The 24,972-nt window shown below is 44.0% G+C and overlaps 1 protein-coding gene across 2 annotated transcripts in view; it reads left to right on the top strand.

The window, feature by feature from the left end:
* The first annotated feature begins 1,285 nt into the window (after window positions 1-1,285).
* The window catches only part of BMP2K (BMP2 inducible kinase), a 47,994-nt gene continuing 24,307 nt past the window's right edge, over window positions 1,286-24,972 (top strand). For both annotated transcript variants that reach the window (XM_015623963.3, XM_015623962.3), the window contains exons 1-7: window positions 1,286-1,662; window positions 18,496-18,614; window positions 18,959-19,064; window positions 20,723-20,865; window positions 21,136-21,257; window positions 22,254-22,335; window positions 22,972-23,104. In XM_015623963.3, coding sequence (XP_015479449.1) covers window positions 1,515-1,662; window positions 18,496-18,614; window positions 18,959-19,064; window positions 20,723-20,865; window positions 21,136-21,257; window positions 22,254-22,335; window positions 22,972-23,104 — 853 coding nt within the window. In that variant the 5' untranslated portion in view covers window positions 1,286-1,514. The remainder of the gene's footprint in view (window positions 1,663-18,495; window positions 18,615-18,958; window positions 19,065-20,722; window positions 20,866-21,135; window positions 21,258-22,253; window positions 22,336-22,971; window positions 23,105-24,972) is intronic.

Here is a 24,972-nt window from a genome sequence, read left to right as displayed (position 1 = left end):
AGCTTATCAGCATTTTCCATATGTGACAAGTTGTCTCTTTGGTACAGAGACAGTCATTTTCTAACCTACTAAGAGTGTGGTAACATGATTAAATTTAAACTAATTTGGTTACCAAAACACCATCCTGAAGATTTGACTTTGGATCTCTCCAAAGTTTTTACTGAACCAATGGCTGTGATATCCATCCAAAACCTACATGTTCAGTGGGAAAGGTTGTTTTGCTAAATTACCACCGTCAGTACCAAAAATCCAGCTCCGTTCATTCCTGTGAGAGATTAATAGATTGTAGATTGTCCCTTGCCTGTTTTGGTCTTACTGTACGTTTTCATTTGGTAAGGAGAAAAAAAAAACAAACCAGAAGTACCACATTTTTATTTGCATGGGGTTGGGGGACTCCCAAGGTGTGAAATCAGCCTGGGCACTGTGAATCAGGGCTGGGAAATTCCCTGGTTTGTTTTGTCAATAAGGAAACTGAACCTGGTCAGTACACTTTAACAGTAGGGAAATGCACATTTTAAATTTCACTGCTGATGGTTTTCTGTCCAGACCCATTCTTTTACCCCTTCTTTTCAATCACTTTCAAACCTCTGCATAGAGTATATGTGGAGACATACCACTGGAATTCATACTTGTCACCAATGCGGGGTGATTTTTTTTGTTTGTTTGTTGTTTTTTGGGTTTTGTTATTTTTTGTTTATCTCTGCCAGATAAACAGACTTTCAGGCTAGGTTTGTGAGGGACCTCTGGTGATCATCCCTCTGCCAGGGCAGGGTCACCTCGAGCAGGTTATACAGGAAGAATCCAGGTCAGTTTGGAATGTCTGGACGAGAAGGAGACTACACCACTCCCCTGGGGTTTCCTTTCTGGAAGCACTCCACAGCCGCAAGAGGCTGTACAGCCCCGGGCCTGCAGAGCCATTTTTACCACCGCGATCATTACCACACTGTCCCCACGCCGCTTTGCTACCCGCAGGCTCCTTTCCGAGGGCATGTCCCGGTCCGGGCTGGGTCGGTGGAGCACGATCGGCGCCGTGAGGGGCCAGGCTGAGGGGGTGTCTGCGGCAGGCGTGTCCCCCCGGGCGCGTCCCCCTCAGCGCTTCCCGCCATTTCCCCTCAGGCGGCGCGCGGCGCCCCAAGAGCGGGAAGCCGCGCGTGAGGGAGGGGCGGGCCGGCGGTCTCGCGCCGCGCCTCGCTCCCGCGGCACGTGCAGGGCCGGCCGCACTTCCGGCCGGGCGGGTGCTTCTGTGAGGGGCGGCGACGCGCGTGCGCCGTGAGGCCGCGCGCCGGCGGGGCGGCCGCTCCCGGCACAGCGCGCGGCGTCCCCTCAGCCGCCCCGGCCGCCCGGTGCGCTGGCTGCTCCTTCCTCCTTTCCCCCTCCTCCTCGTCCTCCTCCCCTCCAGGAGCCGGCGGCGGGAGAGGAGAAGCGGGTGCCGCGGCCGGCATGTGAAGCGGAGCACCCCCTCACCGCCGCTTGCCTCCGGTTCCTCCCCGGTTCTTCCTGGGGCTCCGCTCGCCATGAAGAAGTTTTCCCGCATGCCCAAGTCCGAGGGGAGCGGCGGCGGCGGCGGGACGACGTGCGGTGGCTCCGGGAGCGGCGTGGCCCTGGGCAGGGCGCTGCTGGTGGGGCGGTACCAGGTGACCCCCGAGGAGCCGCTTGCCGAAGGTAAGAAGGGGCCAGGGGCGGCGGGGACGGGCCGGATCCAGGCCCTCCCGGCCCCTCGGAGCCGCTCACCCGCGGTGAGCCGCCTGCGGGGCTTCGGGCTGAGCTGCTTCGGCCGCTCCCTGGGCCAGGGGCTCGTGAGGGCGCTGGGAGTTCCCCCGCTCGCTGCCTCGGGTGAGTGAGGCGGGGTGAGGTGTCACCGGCGCCTCCGTCAGCCTGCCTCTTTGGCTTTTGCCCCTTATTCTGGAAGAAAGGAAAAGAAAACAAAATAACCCACCCGACGAAATGAAATTCCTGGTCTTCCTTGGTGTAAGGCGGCAGATTGGTGTCACGGTCACGAGTGGAGGTGCAGTGCTGGGAGGTTGTGCTGTGGAGCCTCCCCTCGCTGCAGGGTGCTCGGCTTGTGCTTCTTGTGGTGAACTTGCACTTCTTGGCGTCGGACTTCCACCGGGACCGAAGCAAGAGTTGTGTGATTTTTTTTTTGTAGCCACAGGGTTGGCTGGACTTACTTAACTGTACTGCTTCCTTAGGTGCTGGCATGGGACACCGTCAAAACAGCGATTTTTGAGTTTTGCTCTGTGTGTGTGTGAAACAGCGTGGTGTTCATTTCCCAGAGCTGGTAATTGATGTGATGTGTGAAGTGTAATTCACTTCCCAGGTCACTGAGCTCAGGGCTCGTCCTCTATATTTCATAGTTACAGAACGTTTACAGCACACTGCTTCGGGTGTTGTGGGTAAAATAGTTCATCTCTGTCCCTTTCGTCTGTGTGTTGCTTAGTCTGTGCCTAAGTATATTTATGCAGCGGTATAGTGGTGAACTTTCACTGATCATGTGCATTTCTTGGTGGAGATTTAAGATACAATTTTAACAAGTGCATGCAGATGATATTACTAACTGGAATGTGAGCATGTGAGTAGCATTTACGTTTTCATTGTTATCTAGAAATTATTTTCATAGAAAAGTGGATTTGGTACTCAATATTTAGAATACAGTATCTTGTTTTGGGGGTATGAAGATGGTGTCGGGAATTAGCCATCTGCATACCTGGTTGCCTCAAGTCTGGCTGGTCCTTGCTGGGAACTACTTCCAAGTCATCATGGTCTGATAGAAGGTCATGTCTAGGCAGGGCTGATGGCAAGATAGAGACTTAAAAAAAAAATAAATAAAAAAGAAGACAATAGGCTCTTGAACAGTTTGAGGAGGGAATACAGAAAACGTATGTGGTGGAAAGGAGAGAAATTGCATAGTGCTTTGTTTAGTGTAGCACATCATTAAAAGTTTTCTTGTGATGTTCTGTGTGTAGAGTCACTACAGATGATGTTTTTTCCCCTTTCTTCAGCTGGCAGAAACAAATTGATAGCCCTTGGGGGCAGGGGAAGTCCAAATTTTAACATGTGACCGTGGGGTGAATTAACTTCCTACTTTTGAGTCTGAAAGATGTTTTCTACCGCTTTTTTTTTCCCTCAGCTTTTATGTGGCCTGTCAAATATGGATGCTTAGGATGGGAACTGATAATGCTTGTGGTGGTGCAAATCTGCCGCAAAGATTGTCTTGAGAAAAGTCTCCAAGCTCCCCCTGGGGCGGGTCAGTAGGCCTGGAGGATAAGAAAATAACAGGTGGCACAAGTGCAGGGTTGGGGAAACAGGGACACACGGGGCAGTCTCTCCCAGCTCCCGGAGGGTCGGGAGCAGCTGGGCTGTAACAAGGTGTGTGTGTGTGTGTGTGTGTGTGTGCGTGCGTGCCAGCCACAGGTGTGAGGGGAAAAGGGCACTGTGACTGTGTGTCCAAGTGGCACTTGTGTGCTCCTAGGTGACACGAGGGTTGATGGATCAAGAGAGAGCTTTTTGTTCAGGAATTGCTTGTTGACAGTCGATCCCTTGCCTCAGTAACAATTAATAGTAAGACTTGTGCGTTACTGCTGTTGCATTAGTCATATTGCTACCTGTAATTAATGCTGAACACTTTTTACAAATCCCCTGCTTCATAATCTTTCTCTTGGGAGGAGAGAAGAGAAAACTTTTTTTTTCCTGTCCTCTTTGCACAAGGCGTTTTTTTCTTTCCGTTTCTGAAACCCAGTTTAGCTGAGGCTTATAAACTTGTCAGGTAGTTCCTGTTACTCAGTGATGATGAAATAGCGTTTAAGATGCTAATATACAAGTTAGAGCTTGTGTTATGAAGCATTAATGATAGATTAGATGAATTAATGTAAATAACTTAACAAATGTATTCATAGATTTTTAGTTATTTATTTATTTACACAGTACTCTGTTAGAAGAAGTGTGGTATATTTTATCTTTATTAGCTGTGAGAATTAACAGCATTTTATGTCGGTTTTATGCAAGCTGTTTAACCCCCATCCTCTTTCCATATTTTGTTCTGAGTATTAGGAAGGCAGCTGCTGGCATTACCGAGAATTGAGGCTCTTGGTAAGTGGAGGGCTGGCAGCAGTGATACCAAAAAGCTCGGGTTATGACCTTATGGAGCTTGGGGTGGGTTTCCCATGTTGCCCTCAAGATGCTTTTCTGTAGTTTTTTGACAAAATGGTTTTATTGCAGTGTTCTAAAGGCAGAAGTGTGGAGCATTATAATCCAGTTGTTTTGAATGAAGTATAATGGTATTGAAAGGAAATGCATCCTTTTGATGAAAGAAGGTGTGAAGTTGAAGAGCACTAGTTATTAGGCTGTTAGATGGTTTCTTTTGTTCTAAACACACCTGTTTTGTGGAGACTTCTTGGCCTCCATAACCTAGTGGTCAGTATGTTGTTGGATGGAGGTATTTGTTTTTACTTTTTACTTCTCAGGGGTGGGGGAAAAAACAGGTAATTCAGTTTAAGGTTTGATGTAAAAAATCAATTCCTGTCCATTTTGAGGGCAAGGTAGAAATATGTGGAATAAGTGACTGATACAGAGTGAAGGCCTTGTCTTTCCTTTTATTGAAGCAGAGTGTTTGCAGTGCAGCTGAAGTTTGGAGAGTGAAATCTAATAAAAGTACGGGGAGTTCTCTGTTGAAAGTTACAGGTGGTGCATGGGGAACTCCAATATTGGAAAAGACTTTACAGTTCAGAAATTGCAGCAAACTGGAAGTGGCCAGATATAAAACATGTTCTAAAAATTATCTCTAATGCCAGTGCAGAACGGTTTATGTTGTCAAGTGTGAAAAGTGTAAATCAGCAAGTTTGCAAAATATTTTTGTATTATGAGGGGAGGAGATAGAAAGCTGTGGCTTGACATAGTGATGCTACTTAGTTGTTTGCCTTGACTTGGACTTCACTAAGTCCTTTTTTCTTAATAACTGCAGTAAAAGTGATTTTTCTGCTTTCTATAAGGGTGGGCATTGGAAGACACGTTACTGGTCTCGTGCTGTGACTTTTCTTGGCCCTGGTGTCTGGAAAGAAGCTGTGTGAGAGTGGGTACAGCGGTTTGTGTCTCACCAGCCCGGCTGATGGAGCGACGAGTTCGGAGCTGTGTGGTGTTGAGCCTTTGTTGCTGTAGCTCAGGGGGATGGTGCTTTTCTAAGTGACCTCGTGTCTAGGACTAGAGAGGCAGGGAAAAAGCCACTCAAGTGGTGTGAAGTTCACTTGTTAGGTGCTTCATTTAGTACTTACACGTTCATTAGTTCATGTTTATGTAATAGAATGTTTTTAAAAGGTGGTTAAAGCATAGTTTTCTGTGAAAAGGGGCCTCTCAATAGGGAGAGAAAGTGAAAAAAAGCTTGATAAAGCTGGAAATGGCATGCTGTCTTTGATATTTTTTCTTATAGCACAACCTCTTGGAGTCATTACTGGAGAAACAGCTAGAAAGCCCCAGCCCACTTAGTAGGTTTAGGGGAAGGTAGCTTGATGCCTTCTGTGGTGTGTGCAGAGAAGCAGCCAAATTCTCAGGAGCTTCAATAGTAAACTGGTCATTAACCCACAGAGGGTCCATGGCTTTCTCCCCATTTACCCACTCTGTAAAGTCAGCTTGATTTCCTGTCAGAGAAAAACTTTCAGCAGGTCTGTGTCACTATGGACTGTGGGTCAGTCACAGCCACTTTGGGTGAGGACCTGCAGTCAGTCACTGCCATTTTGGGTGAGGACTTGGGGTCTGTCATTGCCACTTTGGGTGAGGTCATGGGGTCAGTCACTGCCATTTTGGGGCAGGGTAGGGAGGGAATCAGTCAATGCCATTGTAGTGTGGACCAGAGACTGACAGAGCCTCAAGGGGGCAGGGAGGGAGCAGTGGCTGCCCCACCTATGCTGAGCTCACCCTGTTACCTGCACGCTTGCCACCTGGTTATTTTGAGCCAGTCAGCCATTCCTCCAGTCTCTTACACTGGTGAATAAATGAGCTTCTTGCAGGTTTGACTGTCCTACTTTAATTGTGTGTAGTCTTTGCAAGTACTTGATAAGTCTTATGGTTTGGTTTGCCTCTTGCATTCATCCTGTTCTAGGCCTAAGTAAAATGTCACCTTAATGGAGAGGAATCCAGGTCCTGTTTTGTGAGCTCTTGTGCTGTGCATTTGTAGACAGTTGTGCTGTTTACTTAAGTTCTTCCAAATCTCTCTTCATATTAGGGCAGTCTTGAACGTTCTGTTATGTTTTTTGTTTTTTCTACCTTATGTCTCAGCAATAACAGTGCAGTTTGTAATCCAAATTAACAAACTTTGTGTTGTGCACAAGATAGTATTTTCTTTTGTTAACCCCCACTCAATTAACCTTGATACCATCATTTTTGATCCCCAGAGCGAGGTATGGTGAGGATTGCCAGCGCCAGCAGCTGCTGTAAATTCAGAAGCAGGCTGCTGTATAGCTGACAACTGCTTCATCTCCTGTCAAGGTGGGGCTTGTTTGTTGTTCTTTGTTCTGGAGAGGTAAATAGAGAGAGGTGCCATTGTAATGGGTCTGTGGACTTTAGTACTTCCAAGTGTTTCCACATGGTGTGGCCCCGGTTTTTAACTCTGGGAGAGCCTATTTCTGTGCCAGGTGCTATGAATGTGCGTAGTGTGGGGTGACTTGTGTTGTGACTGTGGTGTGCTAGTTTTCTGCTGTGAGCCAGGGTGCTGTGTGCAGTGCTGGTTTTCATTAATTTGGTTGGTGCATGTGACTTGCTGCTCTGCGGAAGCTGCTGTTTTATTTTCAGTTGTTTAGGTGGATTATGAGCTGGAAGGCTGTCTGGAAAACTAACTTGGGGAATTCAAGTTGGATTTGGTCATGTCAGTTTTTTTTCCAGAGTGTAACATTTCTGAATCTGTTTGCACATGACTGTAAAGGTCAAGCCTGTCATTCTGTCTCAAACAGTTTTGCTTTGCTAATATTGGAGTAGCAGATACCATTTGTTCCATTTCAAGATATGAGGGAGAAAAAGCAGAGTGAGTACTTGAAACTGACTTTTGTTTTGGCTGAAAGTATAATACAATACATGTGAATCTCTTCTACACTCCCCAAAATAGTCACAGCTGCCTTACACCAAGTGTATCTGCAGACTGGAAGGTGCTAAGATCCTAGACCAGCTTTTGATTTGTGGTTGGTGAAAGACAGGGAGCCTGTGCTGTCATGTGGGGACATTTTTTTGGGACTCAGGGCATGAAAGAAGTGTTTGGCTAGTGCAGCATGTAGCTGTGTTCGGTGTAATGAGCAGGCAAACCAACCAAAAGCAGTTTGGGCATTAGTGTGTGACCCTTGTATTACACCAATAGGCAGGGAAATGTCTCTTTTCCCATAATGTAGCTATTGAATGAAAGCTCCAGCTCGGTCACAGTACGGTGTGTGACCACTGTGGTGGCACTTGGGCAGAGCAGTGGCTCTTGCTGTGCTCCCCAGGGCTCCTGCGTGCCTCTGGGACATGGGTGGAGAAACGAACAGGTTGGGAAACATCTGTAGGCTGACAAAGGCATCCATTGTACAGCTAGGGCCAAGTTCAGCTCCTAGGACACGTGGTCTAATGCTCTTTGATTATCCATTTATTAGTCATTGCATGCCCTGCGGACGCTCGTTCCTGCATCGTGTGTATAAGGACGGGTTGTGTTACACCTCTCTTAACTGCACACAGTCGTGTTCTCTTTTGAGAATGTCATCCCTTTAATTTTTGTGTTGCCAGAAGTAGTTAAATAAAGAGGAAGTACTTGGGAACCTAGTAATTCTGAGCTAAGTTTTCAGGCTACTGGCCAAGAGTTGGATGGTTGCAGGAGAAGGAGCTTGATTTGTAGCAGTATCATGTTAATATCACACACAAACTGAGGCCATCTTTCCTTTGCCAAATTTTGAGGAAAGACATGTGCCAGTGCATCTGCCTTCTACTTGCCTTGGATTTTGGTAAAGTATGCTAATGTTACAGTAGTCATAGGAGGAGGGTATGTGTGCAGATGGGTTGCAGGAGAAAGCTCTTGGACACCCTCACAGGATAAGGCAGTATGGAAGAATGAAGGCTATGTTAGCTGTGTCTGAGAAGGACATGGCATAGCTTTGAAAGAAGCTGCTCAGGATCTTAATGTGTTTTTGGTGTGCTTTACTGGTTTAACTGAAAATCTGTTTTTTTTTATAACATCTCAGTGTTTTGCATGTCAGCATGGAAAAGACAAATTGTTGGATAAAAGCGGTAGAATTCCTTTTCAGACACACATTAACTAGGAACCAGTAATTGTGGGCAGAGGGTGTGTGTTTCTCTGGGCTGTTGTTAGGGTAGTGGCAGAGCTGTCCGTCAGTAAACCTATGTGTTTCCCATGGGAAAGGGGTCCTCCAGTGGGTCTGTGTGCATGGAGTGCTGTAGTTAACACCAAGGGATGGGGCTCAGTGTCCAGGGAGCAGCACAGTCACCGCCCCGCTTGGCTTTTGTAGCAGGGAAGGAGCATGTGGTATTGCATAAGCATGTTAACTGTGTGAGCTCAGCTGCCTTTCCAGCTGTACATGTTGGTTTGCTCTGGAAATGTGCACATGTGCTCTTGGACGGGTGTCTCGCTCGCAGCTGAGTATTCATCACCTCTGGTTCAGAGGGGAGATGCTGGAGGTGCTCAAATAGGTTGTGCCGCCTGTCTCTTGCATTGCTTTGGTTTACAGTGTTTTGTTTGTCTTCATTCTCCTAATTCCTTAACCTTGTGCTATATTTTACTTGCTGCAGCTATTTTTTGCCTCTGATATTCTGGCTAAGCAGGCTGCCGCAGTCGAAGGAATTGGTGTTTGTAAGCTGAGCTGTGTTAAGTGACACTATGAATGCTCTGTGCCTGCCAAAGGGCAGTGTGAGAGCTGGGTGACAGCTCGGGGACTAACCCAGAGCACAGCTAGGGTCAGTCACTCGCCGGATGGTAACTTGATTGCTTCAGATGCCGTCCTTCTCCAAAGAAGCTGTTAGATTTGCAAGCATCTATTGTGAAATGGAAGGTTTTCCTCATTTGTGTTCATAGGCTTGGTTTAAAAACAGTTGATGGGCTGGACGAACAGCTGTTTCATGGTGTGTTTGGGATATTTGCCTGTTAGTGATGCCTGGAGCTGGAGTCTGAGGGTAGTTTGCAGGTCCCACTGGTGCAGGTGGCGTCATCTCTGGGCTGTTGTTGCGCTGCGGCAGAGACGGCCTGTCCTGCGTTTTCTGCTCCAGCTGATGGAGATGTGAGGCGATCCTGAAACCCTTGCTCTTCCCCAAGGAGAGAGTCTGTGTTTCTCTGCATCGTTGTCTAGCTGCTGACAAGAAAGGAGCCTGAATTCCACTTCTCCTGCTTTTCTGGTTGTCTTGGGAATGGATTTCAGTCTCTTTCAGTGTTTGTCTCCTGATTAATAAGGTAGGAACCTTTCCCTGCCTCTCCACATTCACATGCTCCTTGCTCACGCTTGTCTAGGTTGGTTACTTGTTTCTAGTTCCAGTGGGATGTCCTGGGTATGGGTGGGTTCATCTGTGAAACTGGGTTTCTGAATAGAGGCAGGGTGGAGGAAAGCAGCAAAGTGAGGGGTGAAGAATAGAAAAGTGGAAATAAAAAAACCCAGCTTTGATCCTAGGGGACTGTCTTAATGAAATAAGGAATACTGATTTTGGTTTGATGGCAGAAAATATGCTGCTTTGTCCTTGAGCATCAGGTGTTAAAGCATTCTTGTCGAATGGAACTGGAAATTGGCAACCTTGGTGTGTTCTCCTTGTTAAAGGTAGAAGAGTCTTCCCTTAGCCTTACTGGTCACTAGGTCTGCTTTGCTTCTGAGGCTAGCGGTGAGAGCACTGAAGGAATGATTTGTAGAGACTCAGGTGAGGGTCAGCATCTCTGAGCAGTCTTAAACTTGCTGTTCAAGAGGTGTCAAAGCTGGTATTGCTGTGAAGAGCTTCATCAATCTTGGGAGAGTCTTCATTCCACAGATGGAGGAACAAAGATGAAAGGATTTGCCCTGAGTCGTGAGTCTGTACAAAAGATACAGGTAGAGTTGGGAACATCCTGGCTCTGTGATGGCTTCTTCCTCATGCCTTCTGTAACATGCTGTGCCTAGCTGCCACATGCAAAACTAAAGTAGGAATTCTGATGTTACAGGGCTTGAGGAGTTGTTATTCAGACTTGGATATGCTAGGTTTCCTTCTAAACTTGCTTGTTCTTTTAATGGGTGGATTTGCTCCTGTGGTGCCTAGAAACTTCAATAGGCGAGTCTCTACCAATTAATGTACCAAAACATAGGCATGATCCTATTCCTGGTTTATTTCAGTTCTGTTGAACTGACTAATTTTAAAACATTTGTTACTCTGGCTGTGGCTTTTATCTGTGCATCTTGTCTTTCAGTAGCAGTTGTAATGAGTAATTGTTGCAGCATTTTGCTTCTTATGAAACAAAAAACAGCTTTGGAAGTCAGTGATTAATATGACATTTTCTTATGTTCTTTTGCAATTCCTGCAGGTTGAAAAATTGAATGTGCTTTTATTTAGAGAAATTGTTGCTGAACAAGTTTTTTCTTGTTCTGGATAATTAATTCGCATAAAACTGTGAAAGTGGTGCAGAGCAAATAAATCATTAAAGAATGTAAGATGCTGAATTGTACTCTGATGACATGTGTGTGTGAGAACCTGACCTGAATACCTGTGTTCATGAGACTAGAATAGGAAGAGTGAATGCAATTACGTGTGTCAGCATTAGAAATGGGATCAGTTGTGGTTTGTGTGTGATGTGCAGGAAAAGGAATTGTTTGGAGAAAAGCAAATGAAATAATTGCATCCTTTGAGCCTTGCTATGTCTCCCTAGAGCTCAGTGGCACAGTCTGCATCTGTAGAGTTGAGACCTTCAACTTGGGGTGAGTTTAGATGGATTGTCACTTGGCTTTTACTTTGTGAGAACTTGTGGAAGCAACAGGAGGAGAAATTGATCCCAGAAGGAGCAATCCAGAGTCTCCCTAGGCAATCTGAAGATAGAAAAGCCAGTTTGTGTTGTTTTGGCAACTCAAAAGGAAGCAGTGTACTGCATCTTATTTGATTTAGTCTTGTAGTCTTCAAGTTCCATCCATCTTGGTGTGACTTTACAGTATTATCCTCCCAGCTTTGTGCTTTCTTCAGATATTTGATTTCTCTGTTAGATGTTTTATGCTTTGCTTATTACTTGAGGTTTTGTTAAACTGACTTCAAGTTTTAGAGCTGCATTTTTAAGAGGAGGCTTTTGCTCAGGGACATCTTTGAGTTTAGACGGTAGTTGGGTCCCAACACTTCCATTGTCTGAGACATCCCCAAACCCACGAGTTCCCAGATCAGTCATTTAATCATTTTATCATTTAATAAATAACTGCCTTGTTCTGAGTTATCTCTGTTGACTGGCTCCTTGAAACATGAGAGGTATATGAGAGATACTAAATGATTTTGATAATCTTGACTCTGCTATCTGGAGTCCTGTTGCCCTTGCAGCATAGTTTGTTCATTTAAAATTATCAAGCTGCTTAGACTGTTACGAAATTTCAGTGTATCTTTTAAAATTGTAAATGTTAGGGTGTGAAGTTGGGAATCCCAAGCACAGAAGTGCTACAATGTTTTGAGAGATGCTTTATATGCAGTTTGAAGTGCTCAAATGTTTTCAGCATGTACCAGATAGAGGTTCAGGAACTGCCTGTCCCCATACAGGTGCCAAGGAATTATTTTTGCCTAAAATGGCTTACAATTCTATTTATTGGTGTAAGCTGCTTGGATCTCAGATGTTGTGCACTTTAAGTTTACTGGTCCGGGTAAGTCTGTATCAGCGTACTCCTTTGGTTTGCCAGAGTTTAGACATGCACATAGGTACACACACATATGGATCTGCAGACAGCTAAAGACTATGAGGTAAGGTAATGGAACTCCTCCTTAATTATTCATATTGGGTGTTTTAGCACTAATTCCAAGCAGTCAGTCTAATTCTAGTCATGCTCCTGGATGAAATGGTCAGTGAATTGCACTCAGATGTGAAGGTGAATGAGACTGCAGGCTCTCCCTAGCAGTGAAGACATGGGCTCCATCCTACTAATTGATATGTGTAAGGTGTCTTAGAAGAGGAGGGAACCAGAGAGTGTTGCTGTGCCATGTGCCTCAGCCTGAAGTGCCGCCGGCATTCCCAACGGCTTGGTTTGTGTCTGCACAGCCTGGTGCCTCTTGTCTTTGTGTGGCAGCCAGAGGTGGCACCGGGCCAGGGCAGCATGAACCGGGCACTGTGTGCGGGGCCTTGTTCCCGTGCCACCGCTCAGGGGCCTGCAGAGCCCTGCTTTGCTCTGCACGCTGGCCTTCCATGTGGAAATCAGCTAAAGCAGTGATTGCAAGGAAGGTGAAAGACCAGCTAGAGAGTGAGTTTGGTAAAGACATGGTGTTGGTTTTCTCAACTGGTTGGTAACTGTATGGTATGACAGTTGAGTTCAGTTCCAAAAAAGTCATGGTATCTGCACGTTGGCCATGTAATGTATATGTATATAATCATATACCTACTGACTTAACTAACTGGTAACTATATTTGATTTTTTGATTATACTGGTCCTAAAATCAAGTTTTATACAAAAAAAGGTAGGGAATGATATTTGAAATTCGTCTATAAAACAAAATGAATTTGTGCTCTTAACCTCACCCTTGTAGAATGGCAAACTCTGTGTTTGTCTGCATGCACAGATGATGTCATTGTTGTGGTTTTTCAGCTCACTCTGTTTTCAGGTCAGACCAAGTTGCAGCTGCAGCTGAGTTCAGTGAACAAAGACATGAGGTGGGGAAGACATGTAAAAGATAAAACTACTGTTTGAAGTTTTCAGGGTTTGGGGATTTTTTTGTAAACTGTGCTGGTGGATTCTCATTGTAGGTGTCTTATCAATGTCTTGGGTAAGTCGAAAAGCTTTCTCATGAAAAGCACTGATGATTAAGTAGAGGGTAACAGGAATTTTCAAAGTCAGTAAATTGAACTGTTGGTGATCTGCTGGTCGTGTTCTGTGGTCTTTTCCTTACAGACAGGAAAGGAAGTATTACTTGACTTAAATACAAACTTCTGTTAAATGTAGTTGTAGAGGTAAATGCATTAGATTATCTTTTTTCAGTGAAGAGAGGTGGTGATGATGTAATACATGAAAGTAGTACAGTGGTTGTGACAAACTCTCAAGGAGCTTGATTAGAAATACAGAGAAGTATTTGGTCTTTTTCCAGCCAGACTATGATAAGGCATCAGCTTTACCCTAAGAAATAAAATCTTTTGTCTTGGGCGCATAAGATCTATTCCTTGAAGGGTGTGTCAAATACTTGGATTTTTTGATGTTGTTAGTTTTTTTGGGGGTTTTGTTTGTTTGTTTTTAAGCATGCATTAAATGAGCTTTTCAATCTTTCATCTTCCTTAAGCTTAGATTACTGCTGGAATTGCATGTGTGTTAGGAGATGTATCTGCTTTAGGGAATGGGTGTTTTATGTTTCTCTAGCAGCCAAGTAGCCAAGGCTGTCAGGCAGAAGGTGCCATGGAAGCAGTAGCCAAGCATGGCTAACAAGTCACCTGGACATGGAGGGGCAGGTGGGTGATGCTGGGCTGTACTGCAGGACACAGAGCTCTGTTCCTGTTGCTGTTCACTGGGCCATATCAAAAGCATCAAGAGTTTGGCCCTTGGGTGCACCGGTGTTAATAAGAACAGCTCTTTTCACAAAAGTCTATAGCAGACCTTAATTCAGCTTTCCCAGCTCGCTCAGTAACTTAAATGTGTTGGACTCCCCCAGGCAGTCTGTGGTGCTTCTGTCAGAGCTTTTCCGTGAGGCTGGCCCACAGCTGCTGCTGGGAGAACTGGAATCCAGCATACATGCCTGTGGCAGGGTAACAGTGCCATTAGCAGAGGAGTGTGTGGCAGACCTGCTACTGTGGCTGCACAGGGATGTCCTGCTGGGATGTGATTCACAGCTGCTGTTTTCCCAGTGCTGCCGTAGGAGCGGATGCCGATTTGAGAAAAACAGTGCTGCTTGTCCAAACTAGCCCTGATAGGCAGCTTGTTACATGGTGGGAATTTGTGTGGGCAGTGGGAAAGGGAGCAGTGCTATGTCCCTTGGAATGCATTGTCTGCATGCTTAAAATAAAGTGGAGAAATACTGAACACTGAAGTGTGTGTGTAGAAATGGAGTATTTTAGGGGTAGGGAGCTATTTCTGGTTTTGGTTTGGGGAATGGGAGCAACATCTGTCCGATGTTCTTCCGAGTGGAGCTGTGTCTCAGAGCCTTGTGTTCATGCCCGAGGCTTGTGAGGTAGGCTTCATTAAAATATCCATGTCCGTGTGCAGGCACACAAAAGCAGAGATGTAAATGTACAGCAAGGTGTGTATGTGATGGGTGTTAGTGAACGCTGCCCTTTCTCAGCGAGATGCAGTGAGCACACACACACGGGTGTTACGGTTTGGCTTGGCAGCCCCCCAGCACGATGGCACCTTCCCAGGGTCTGGAATATTCAGGGCTGCCAGGGAAGGGGCACTGAGGCAGCAGTGTTGGAGCAAGCAGTGTGGCAGTGTTCTAGGATGGTGAACACTGGGTGCTCCTCAGCCCACAGTGTGGAAGCTGGCATGTGGCATGAGGGACCCACCAGCTGCTGCACGAAGTTGTGTTGTACTGTAGTAGCACAGCCCCTCATATTCTCATGTGGAGGCCCTTCAGGAATTGGAAGACATAACTGTGGCTTCCTTCTCTGGTGAAACTTGGGACAAAATCTAAATGTTTCATGAAAAAAATTTCATAAAGCTTGTAAAAGGCATTTTAAGTTCCAGTTGAAGGGTTCTCCCTCAACAATCACACAGTGTTTGGAATCTGATGAGAAATTCAAGTGTTTCAATTCTGTGCATTTTTAAAGGTTTTGCTGTCAAAAATAGCTGCACAGCTTCAATCTGGAACACCAAAAAGCCTGACCTGGTATTTTAAAGGAAATTAGCGTGTGGATGGATGGCTGTCTTGGTGCAAAATTGGGGAAGAAGAGAGTCAGCAGGATATGTGTGGGTAAACGGGTCACAGGGAAATAATTGCACTTGAACCTGTTTCTCTAGCTTTGTGGTGAGGGACACGAGGCTATCTCCCTGACCAAGGTCATGTGAAGCTGAGAGCCTCACTTGGCAGCAGGCTTCAAATTAGAAATAAACTATCCTTGAGGTTGTTGTTGGGCTTTGTTAACAACAGCTTTCCACAGGGACTGTAAAGCCAGTGTGGAATTGTGCTCTGATGGAGGCAGTCATGTTGCCCTTGGAACCCTCTTAGGGCTCACAGCTCCATGGCTTTATGTCTTCAAAAAGTGTCCTCCTGAACACAAGATTATATTGAGTTGTTGAGGAAGTTCCTACATACCTCACTGTATATTCATATTGCAACTTAATATTCTGTAGGCACATGAGATTGACTAGGATCTCTCTCTGTTTATGCATTTATTTCTTCATTCATTTCAGAATGACTTTCATTCATTCTTTCGTTCATTTCAGAATGACTGAAATGTACAGAAAAAGCAGTTGTAAATACTGTATCTGAAAATGTAATTTTATATAATCATTAGCTTTATCAAAACATATATTTGAGTATTTATTTGTCTGAATGGGAATGGATGTTAAAAACTCAGTCACCTCTCCGAAACAGCCGAGTTGTGAAGGATGTGTAAGGAACCATTTCTAGTGTAATACCTACCCTTCTTGTTTCAGCTGTTAGAGATGCGGTTGGTGGTTGCTGTGTGTTACTGTAGAGGTAAAATCCTTCTGTGCCAGAAGTTCTGTGGTGTTTGTCTGAGATTTGAATAAGTAGTCAAGGGATTCACTGCTTGGAGAAACAGCATTTGGTGCTTTTGTATGTTTCAAAAAAATGGGTATTATTTCAAAACCAGCATTGTCTGCGTATACGTAATATGCCTAACTTTATCGGAAGTATCTTTGTTAAAATGTTTCTAGACCATCTCCACAAAATGGCTCTTGGCAGTCTGAAAGATGGTGAAGTTCCTGGAAGATTTTTCAGCCTCATTTTGTTTTACCTGAGTAAGCAAATAGTGTAGTTAGAATTCTGACAGCTCCGCTCTTTCCTGGTTGGAGTTTGGGGAATGTAACATGATAAAGTGTAAATGGCATGTTGCAGCCTGTGAAATTAGTCAAGGTTGACCTTAAATACACATAGGAAAAAACCAAACACGTGTGGCTGATGTAGAATTTCATTAAGAACAATCAACATAAGATCCCAAAAGCACGTAGTTAAGGTGACAGAGAGACAGTTCAAGGAAAGCAAGGTGTGTGAGCTTTTTAAGGAGTTTAATTCTGCTGAGTGTTGGCTTACATAACTATAGATGCTGTAGAGAGGCTTCTTACGAAGCATTCCAGGGACAAGTGCAGTGTGGCTGTTGTTTGGAGTGATCTTGGTGGAAATAAGAGACTGAAAGATGAAGCTCCTTGTTGTGTTGAACACCAGACAGCAGCTGAGCCCCACGCTGGGCCCTGGGATGGGGGGAGAACAGGAAGGGGAGCAGTGAGAAAGCCCCACGAGCTGATAGCAGGACACTTCACCTAGTCGGGTCTTGCTCAGGGTTGTGCCACTTGTCTCCTGGAGGAAAGCATTTTTATAGCGGTGGTATTTACTGATGGCAAACCATTCGAGGTCAGGGGTGTGCTTCCTGCCAAAACAGCCCCAGGTCCGCTTTTTCAGTCCCTCGGGCTCAACTGCTGGCTCGTATCGCCACCTAATGGCAAGAGCAGCACTCGGCGGAGCATTTACGGGCTTTTTTCTGCTTCCCACTGATGGCTCTACCTACACACGTCTGCTCAGGCTACATCAGAACAGGTGCACAGGAAAACTTGAAATCTGGAGTTCTGTTTCGTCTTACTGCTAGTCAGAGAGAATTTCAATGCTATAAAACTGGTTAAAAGTCAAGAAGTGATTATTACCTTATAATCATGAGTCTCTTGCTTTATCTGACTACTGCTTCATCTTTTTTGGTCAAATATTAGTGTTTAAAAAACAGGTAGCTTTATTGTGAGGAGAGTACAAAAACACTTCTGTTAATGAAGGTCTGCATATCACTCTGGCAGAATTCCCCAGGCTGGAGCCCTCTTGGATCATTTCAGTCCCAGCTGGAGTTCAGTGCCAAGAATTTGAGCTGTTAAGAGTGGGTGTCCTGTGGATATTTTAGGAAGGCCCTATATAAACTAGGGTGAGGCTGTTGAATTCAACTTGGCAGTAATTCTGCTTTGATAGCCCAGCATGTCATTTGACTAAATGAGAATTAAGTTAAGAAATAATAAATACTTAATCTTCAAGAGAAATTATTAAATGAAATTTAGCTTCTTGACTGGCAGTGATTACTTGCTTGTTTGCTCAAGCGTGTGAGGCTTGCATCAAATGAGGCACATTATACTCAATAAACACAGCTTGCAGGTGCTACTGGGTACCATGAAAGTGTGCATTTCAATTGGCTGCCTGATTATCTGAGTAGTTAATCGTTTTAATTCACATATTTGTGTCCTGATGATGTACTCGAGCTCCTGCCCTAGTACAGAATTCCTGTGGAGCTGGTTGGCTTGGGATCAGACAGCACTTAAGCTGGGATTTACATGAGCCCTCCTGTGAGGTGGATTTCCTGTAACTGTGGGAAAGCTGTGCATGTGAGCCTTGAGGTGATGCCAGTGTGGCCTCCTTGAGCAGCAGGCAGGACTAACAGGAAGCAGCTGAAACAGCAGAGCGTTGGGTTTCCTGAGCATTGGGAAGTACTTACTGTGTAGGTTGTTTCACTTGTGTATTTCCTGCCTCCTTGATTCTTCTCTACCAGTGAAGAGAGAAAAAAAACCTCATACTGGGAAGTAGGCTCAACTGTGTGGTTCCCAGTTCATGCCACTATTGGACTGAGGATGTTTCTGGTAGGACTGGTTGTAAGAAAATGCTTAATTCTACTATGCACACATTCATTGTGGTTTAAATAAAAACAGGTCTCTAGGGCTACTTGCTTATGGTGTCTGGGGCTCCAGGGAGGCTATTGAAGCTAACCTGAAAAGTCACATGACTTGTAGAGTGTCTCTCAAGTCTTTTTCTAAATGTTTTATTTTTTATATATTATAATGTGGGTTTAGGGAATTAATGTACCTTGACTTGATTGAGAGTTTTGAATGACTGTTAAGTGCTGCAGGGTTGATGTCTCAATGCGTAGTTCTTCTGTGCTTTATGAATTGATTTGAATATGAAAATGTTTTTCTAATGCTTTCATGTAATGTTGTAAGAAAATAGTAAGACTTGGGTGGTTTTGTCATGAATAGTTGGTTTAAATGAAATAGGTTGAGGTAACCAATATTTAACTTCTGAGGTGTTTGTGACTGGTCACTCAATGACAGAAGTAGTCTCTGTTGTTGTACTGTTGTACTACTTAGCATGTAGTGCTGTTGACTAGAGAAATACCAAGAAACTCAAGCAGCTGCTTCTTTTTGCACTTGTGTTCTCCAGGTGGCTTCTCAACTGTGTTCCTGGTGCGCACCCCCAGCGGGACCCGCTGCGCCCTGAAGCGAATGTGTGTCAATAACGTGCCAGACCTCAACATCTGCAAGAGAGAAATCACCATCATGGTAAGAGAGCCAAGTTAGCTGGAACTGGAGAATGTGTTGGTTTCTAGTGTACGCACATCAAATGCCTCTCTGGTGTTTCTAGACACCTCTTGCTCTCCATCCTGTGGTCCTGATTTTACACCAGGACTTACAGAAGCTAATGTTGGCTTTAGGTTCATGTCTCATTAATTTCTGAAGGGATTACTCAAATATGTATTTGATACCTCAGATCCAATGTGTGTATTCTCTTTGGTCAGTACATCTGGTTCCCAAGCAGAAGCAATTTATTCCAGTGCTGCAGCAGCAACTGAAAATGGCTCTTTATTTTCCCAGTACTGAAGTGTAATGTGCATTTTCTTTTTCAGAAGGAGTTATCTGGGCACAAGAATATTGTGAGCTATTTGGACTGTGCTGTCAACTCACTAAGTGATAACGTGTGGGAGGTGCTCATCCTCATGGAGTACTGTCGAGGTAAGAGTCATTGCCTAGGTTTCCAGAGGAAAATGTTTGTGCTATCACCTGCGGTTTTACTTAAAACTTCCTTAATCTAACAGGATAACACCTGTGTGTCACAGCTGGAATCCAGCAAGTTCCTTTCTCTTTCCTGTTGGCTTTACTACCTTACCTAGGCACTGGGCAAAATGTAAAAGTTCCACAAAGCTTCATAATGAAGTATGGTTACAAACAGGGAAATGAATTCTCCAGGTATGAAGTGCAGTTGTGCTGTTCTGCTGGTGGTGCTAAATAACGTGTTACCTGGAACACAACTCGATAGGGAACATCAGCAAATTTTCACCACTCCTCTCCCTCTGCTATTAGATGACAACATGAAAGAAGCTTTACCTGACAGGTGATTTGTTACAAATGGGCATAATAAAGGTTGATAGTGCTGTCCAAAAAAGATGTTAGCCCTTTGTTTCTGTTAGACAATGTAACTTTGTTTGAAACAATACCTAAGTCAGGGACTGTCTGTTTAGGGCTTTTTTTCCCCCCAGGTCACATATTTGTGGAATAAACTTGCCAGTGAGTTTAACTTGTGGAATTGGTTTAAAATCTAGGGAGACTTAGTGCTGCTAGTATGAGATGAAAGTTGTTCCAGTATCACCAATTACTTGGGTTAAGTGCTGCAAGTACCAAGTAAATACTTTGAGCCTAGAAAGAACCCATCCCATGGTCTATACTGCTCAACAAATACTGAGCTGAGGTGTATGTGGGGTATATTTGCTGCAGAAGCAGTGAGCATTACAGTCTGTGCAATCTGTACCACGAGGAGCCCAAGACAACCCTAATGTACATGTTGGGGAATGGAATAAGGAGTATGTGATGAATAAGGCTGCATTTTTGGTCCTTTACCCTGCTTGTATTTGTGAATTTCTGTACCTTTGTGGGAGCTCAGTTGTGACTCCTTGTTGGTAGTACTCTTTCCCTAATGATCCTGGTGAATAGCCCCATGGATGTCAGCTGTCTGATCATTTGACAGTGATTGGCTTTCGGTGTTCTAAGCATCCTTGTTTGACAGAGTGCCCATCAAGGTCCTGCTGTGTCTCTGCAAGAATCCCACTTCATCTCAGTGTGTGGTGAGCATTGTGGTACAAAGAGCTTAGTGGTGTCTGGTAAAATTACTGCTAGAAACAGGAGTGTATTGATATCCAACCTTAAAAGTAGCCTCTGAAAATGGAGAGATCTTTGTCCTTGGAGGATGGGTTCAGGGCTTTGTTTGCTTCCTTCCTTCCCTGCCTCCCTTTTCTTCCTCCTTTGTCTCCCAGAAAGACAGAGAGGGTGTCTAGAGAATGAATTCATGAACTCAGTTGGTTGACAGGGTTTGGGATCCTAGAGCAAGAGACAGTTTTGAGGTCACATATTGGTGTGATGGATGCTTTTTGTGTTTGCAGTGGTTGGTTTCAAAAACATTTCAGCCACCCAGACAGGATTGTTTTCATTTGAGCCAATAACTTCTCGTTTAGGGCAATACAAGAGTGTGCAGTTGGAAAAGCAGGTTTGATTTGCTCAAATACAGTAACTGTGGAAAACATACTGGCATCATATTTGTGGGCTTAATGCATTTAACTAGGTCTTTACTTCTGTACTCGATGGGAATTACGTGAAAGAATTTTCTCCTGTTTCTTTAGCTGGGCAGGTTGTGAACCAGATGAACCAGCGACTGCAGACAGGCTTCAGCGAGTCAGAAGTAATGAGAATATTTTGTGACACCTGTGAAGCTGTTGCCCGGTTGCATCAGTGCAAAACACCTATAGTTCACCGGGATCTGAAGGTATGACCTTCACTGTAAGGAAATCCAGGCTAAAATCAGCCATCTGCTTGAAAAGGATTGAGGATACAGGAGGTTTCTAGATGGGAGCTTGCTGTTGGTGGAGCTGTAAAAAAACTGTAACCCTCGGACATTATTTATTGCTAAAATGAAGTTTAGCAGTTGATTTTTTGGAGAACTTCCTGTTTGTGTGTGAGAACATCGAGTCATGCTTAACCTGGAAGTTAATGCTTCTGGATTAACCTACTTTTTGTGTGTTGACTTTCTTTCAAGGTGGAGAATCTATTGTTAAATGATAATGGGAATTACGTTCTCTGTGATTTTGGCAGTGCTACTAACAAATACCTGAACCCTCAAAAAGATGGTGTTAATATGGTAGAAGAAGAAATTAAAAAGTAAGTTTACTTTTAGGTGATCTGTCATAAGCAATGACTGTGCTGCATAGAAATTCCATGTATTATAGTGTGGTGTGCATGTATCACTAATGAATTGAAATTAATGGCTGATCTTGAATTTATTTTGGTGTGAATACAGTAAAAGACTGGATCTATTTGATAAAATTTCTTCCATTTATTCACAGATTGTTTTTCAAAATTGAGATTCTTAAAATAAAACTGTTGGGAAAAAGCATGTTGTTGTGCAAGTAAATTGTTCAAAAATATGTGTCAAAAATGGCTCCTGGCCATTTTAGGTGTTGGATATTTTTAATTTGTGCTGTTTTAATACTGCTAAGCAAATACTTGCTAAGATACCAAGAACTGATGTAAATAAGCCCTGCAATGGATAAATATAGAGTCTCATTTGCAGAGTATGGTCCATGTCTGTTCTCCTAAAGCTGATAAGAAAAATATTTCAACATCCCTGAGACACACTCTTGAAAGCATGTATTATTTTGGTTTTGCCTTTCTGGGCTAACTCTGCAGAGGGGTAAATACAGGCTGCTTGTTTTCAAGCCATGAAGTGAGTGATACAGGCTGTTTCCAGCTCTGAAGTATTTGAGCTCTCAGTTTAGCAGTTGTTTTGGGGTGTTAGTGTTTTGAAGTTAGTGTGAGATAGGGAGAGCCCTTGTAGGGCTCTGCAGTTACCCCCTGTCAGGTGCCTGGCTGCGTGTGCACGGGCACTCTGGCAAAAGTCTGTGCTTTGGGGGAGTAATGCTAAGAGCAAATTTTACCTGACTTAATTCTTATTCTGGTGTATGACAGGTCATACTGCTGCTCCAGGTATTATTTGTGATGCTGCAAATGCAGTAATGACTTGGGTCACACAAGACAGTAATTCCAGGTGCATGTCTGAAAGTCGTGTGATTGGTGCGTGCATGGCGGATCGGGAAAGCAGCCTCTCAGTTCTGAGACAAGATTGTTAGCTATGTCCTCTGTGTTTTATGTTGCTAGGTACACTACACTATCATACCGAGCTCCTGAGATGATCAATCTGTATGGAGGAAAGCCAATTACTACCAAGGCAGATATCTGGGTAAGCAAAAGATTGGATAGTGTGATGTATGGGACTGATTAAGGAAGGGGGAATTAAAACCAGCTTTGACTGACTGAAAAATTAATTACTGGAAGATTAATTACGTTGGACAGCTATAGAACACAGAACAGTAGAGATACCTTGGGTAGTTAAATCTTTGTAAATAAAATTAATCCCATGTTTGATTCTTTTTTAGTTTAAAGGAAGAGGGATGCGATTTAGAACATGTCTTAAATTGGCTCTAGTTTCTGCTTGATAGCCTCCAGTGATTTTTTTTAGGGAAACCTGTTGCCAGCATGATCAAGAAAGGTGTTTTTATTAGTGGATGTGCAGAGAAGAAACAAAAAGCAATTTAGTGCACAGCATGGTGATATCTGTGGTGATACTACACTGCAAATGCAGCTCTTGGTGCACTCTGGTTTTGTACTTGGTTTGCTACAGGAAGAAATGGAAGAGCAAGTGTTGTTAGAGCTGCTCTTGATCCATCAGCTTGTCACGTCAGCTGTGTTCCCAAGTGCAGCTCCTGCACAGCGTGTGAACATGCACTGCAGCCAGGGTGCAGCGTCCTGCTAGAGCTGCCCTGTCGTAGCACAGGCTGGCCCTCCTCCCCTCACAGGGCTTGTGTTTGTTTTACAGGCACTGGGCTGCTTGCTGTATAAGCTGTGCTTCTTTTCCCTTCCCTTTGGAGAAAGCCAGGTTGCCATTTGTGATGGAAACTTCACTATCCCGGATGGCTCGCGATACTCCCACAGCGTTCACTGCTTGATAAGTAAGTACACAGGCCCTGGCAGCAGCTCTTCCATCTCATGAAGCCAGCAGAGCACAGCACCACTGCTGTCAAGACCTGCCACGTTCAGCTGTGCCTCTCAGTCCCCCAAGAGAGTTGTTGAAGCTCAAGGAACCTTTTCGTTTCTTTGGGGCTCAAGGATGTTTTTTTTTCCTTAGGTGTCCATAAATCCCAAAGGAATAGAGGGAATTCAGAGACTGCTTGTATTTATTATTTAGCTCTATTTTTTCATTCTTTGTGCCCTTAAGTGTGTATTTTCTGTGGAAGGGTCAGAGTGTTGAGAGTATTTTCTGTCCAAGTTGGACAGTTGTGCTTAGAGAAATTTGAAGTGCAGCTTTAGCGTGGCCACATCAGTGTGCTGAGGTTTATTGCACTGGGGAGAATTTTATTTGTAGTTGTATGATCTATACCTGAACAAAAGTCTGGAAAATCTTGTGCAACCCCAAGTGTCAGACACAAACTCTGGCAAAAGTTTGGCAGCACCAAGTGTGTGAAGGAAAATTTTGGCCAAGAAACAGCTTTGAGGCTTGTGATTCATCTGTTAGCGAGGCACAGAGATGTGAGAACTAATATTTGCAGTCATCATCAGCATATTGTCTTTGTTTTCAACTTAGAGTAGCCTCACTTGAAAGAGTGAAACAGACAGCATATGAAAAATTCAAAAGGTTTGAATAGGAGCTCTTGTAACTCTAAGTTATGGATGTGTTGACCATGTAGTTTATGTTTTATATAATAGGCCATACCAAATCCAAAGCACTTTTTGAGTGCACATTGATAATTGAGAAACAGCTGTTTTTATGGTAAGCACTTGTCTTCTGCCAGTAGTGACAAAATAAGATGAATTTTCAAATTACTTAAGTACTTTCCTCTGTCAGTGTTAGGTTTTCTTTAGAAAAGTATGGGTTTTAATCCTTTCTCCTAGGTATGAATGCAGATTCTTTAATTCAATGGATGGCTGTGCCAGGATGAGCAATACTGACATGGAATGTATATGGGTGAGGCAGAATGTAAACTTCCTTATGTAAACTTCCCTTCTTTCCATTTGGAGTGGAAGTCATAAGAAGCTGCACTTGGTCGTGGAAGGTATTTCAGGGACTGTGGCTTCATCTCTGCTCTTTTACAAGGCAGAGGCTGGGGAAGAACAAGCTGAACATGCCCTACCCCATGAATTTTTCATTTCAGAATCCAGTGACAGAAGTCACTTCAGTGAGTGTCCTGCTTCCATGTCATGGTGCTGCAACTGAGTGCTGGAATCTGTTACTGTGTAAAATCTGTTGAAATTTAAACTTGCAGTGGAACTGTACAGGACATGAAATAATGGCTTTGGGTAAAATTCTAGGATCTGTCCAAAATGATTTTTTCCACCTATGGAGGATTTTTTTTGTAAAATGATGTGTAAGGTTGGCTGTTGTACTGAGCATTTGGCAAGTGTAGTTCACCTTGCTCATCAAAAGTGAGATGTTTTATTATCATCGTTTGTTGATTTGCTTCATAGCAGGACATATTTTTAGAACCTTAGGATTTTTAAGGTTTGAGAGGGAGCATCAGGAATTGTATGTCTTGTCAGGGGAAGGTCCTTTTATTCATTAAACTGTGGTTTTTTATATGCAAAATTGTTCACAGTCAGTGAAACCTACAGACAAAAGTCTTAGCATTAAACAGTAAGAGCTGTCAATCTCATTGTAGCTACATGGAATTCTGTTTTAATCTTGTAATATGTTAGTTTGGTGAGTTGATTTTGTGTTGTTTTTCTCTGCAATTACTAATTCCTGCTTCAGTTTAGCTCCCTTTTGCACAGCTCAATGTCAGCTTATCAAGCAGCATACATGTTCTACAGCTGGTTTTGACCC

Source organism: Parus major, chromosome 4, assembly GCF_001522545.3.
Source record: "Parus major isolate Abel chromosome 4, Parus_major1.1, whole genome shotgun sequence".
Taxonomy (NCBI): Eukaryota; Metazoa; Chordata; class Aves; order Passeriformes; family Paridae; genus Parus; species Parus major.
The sequence above is the reverse complement of the archived record's forward strand: the minus strand, read 5'-3'. Positions and strand labels throughout refer to the sequence as shown.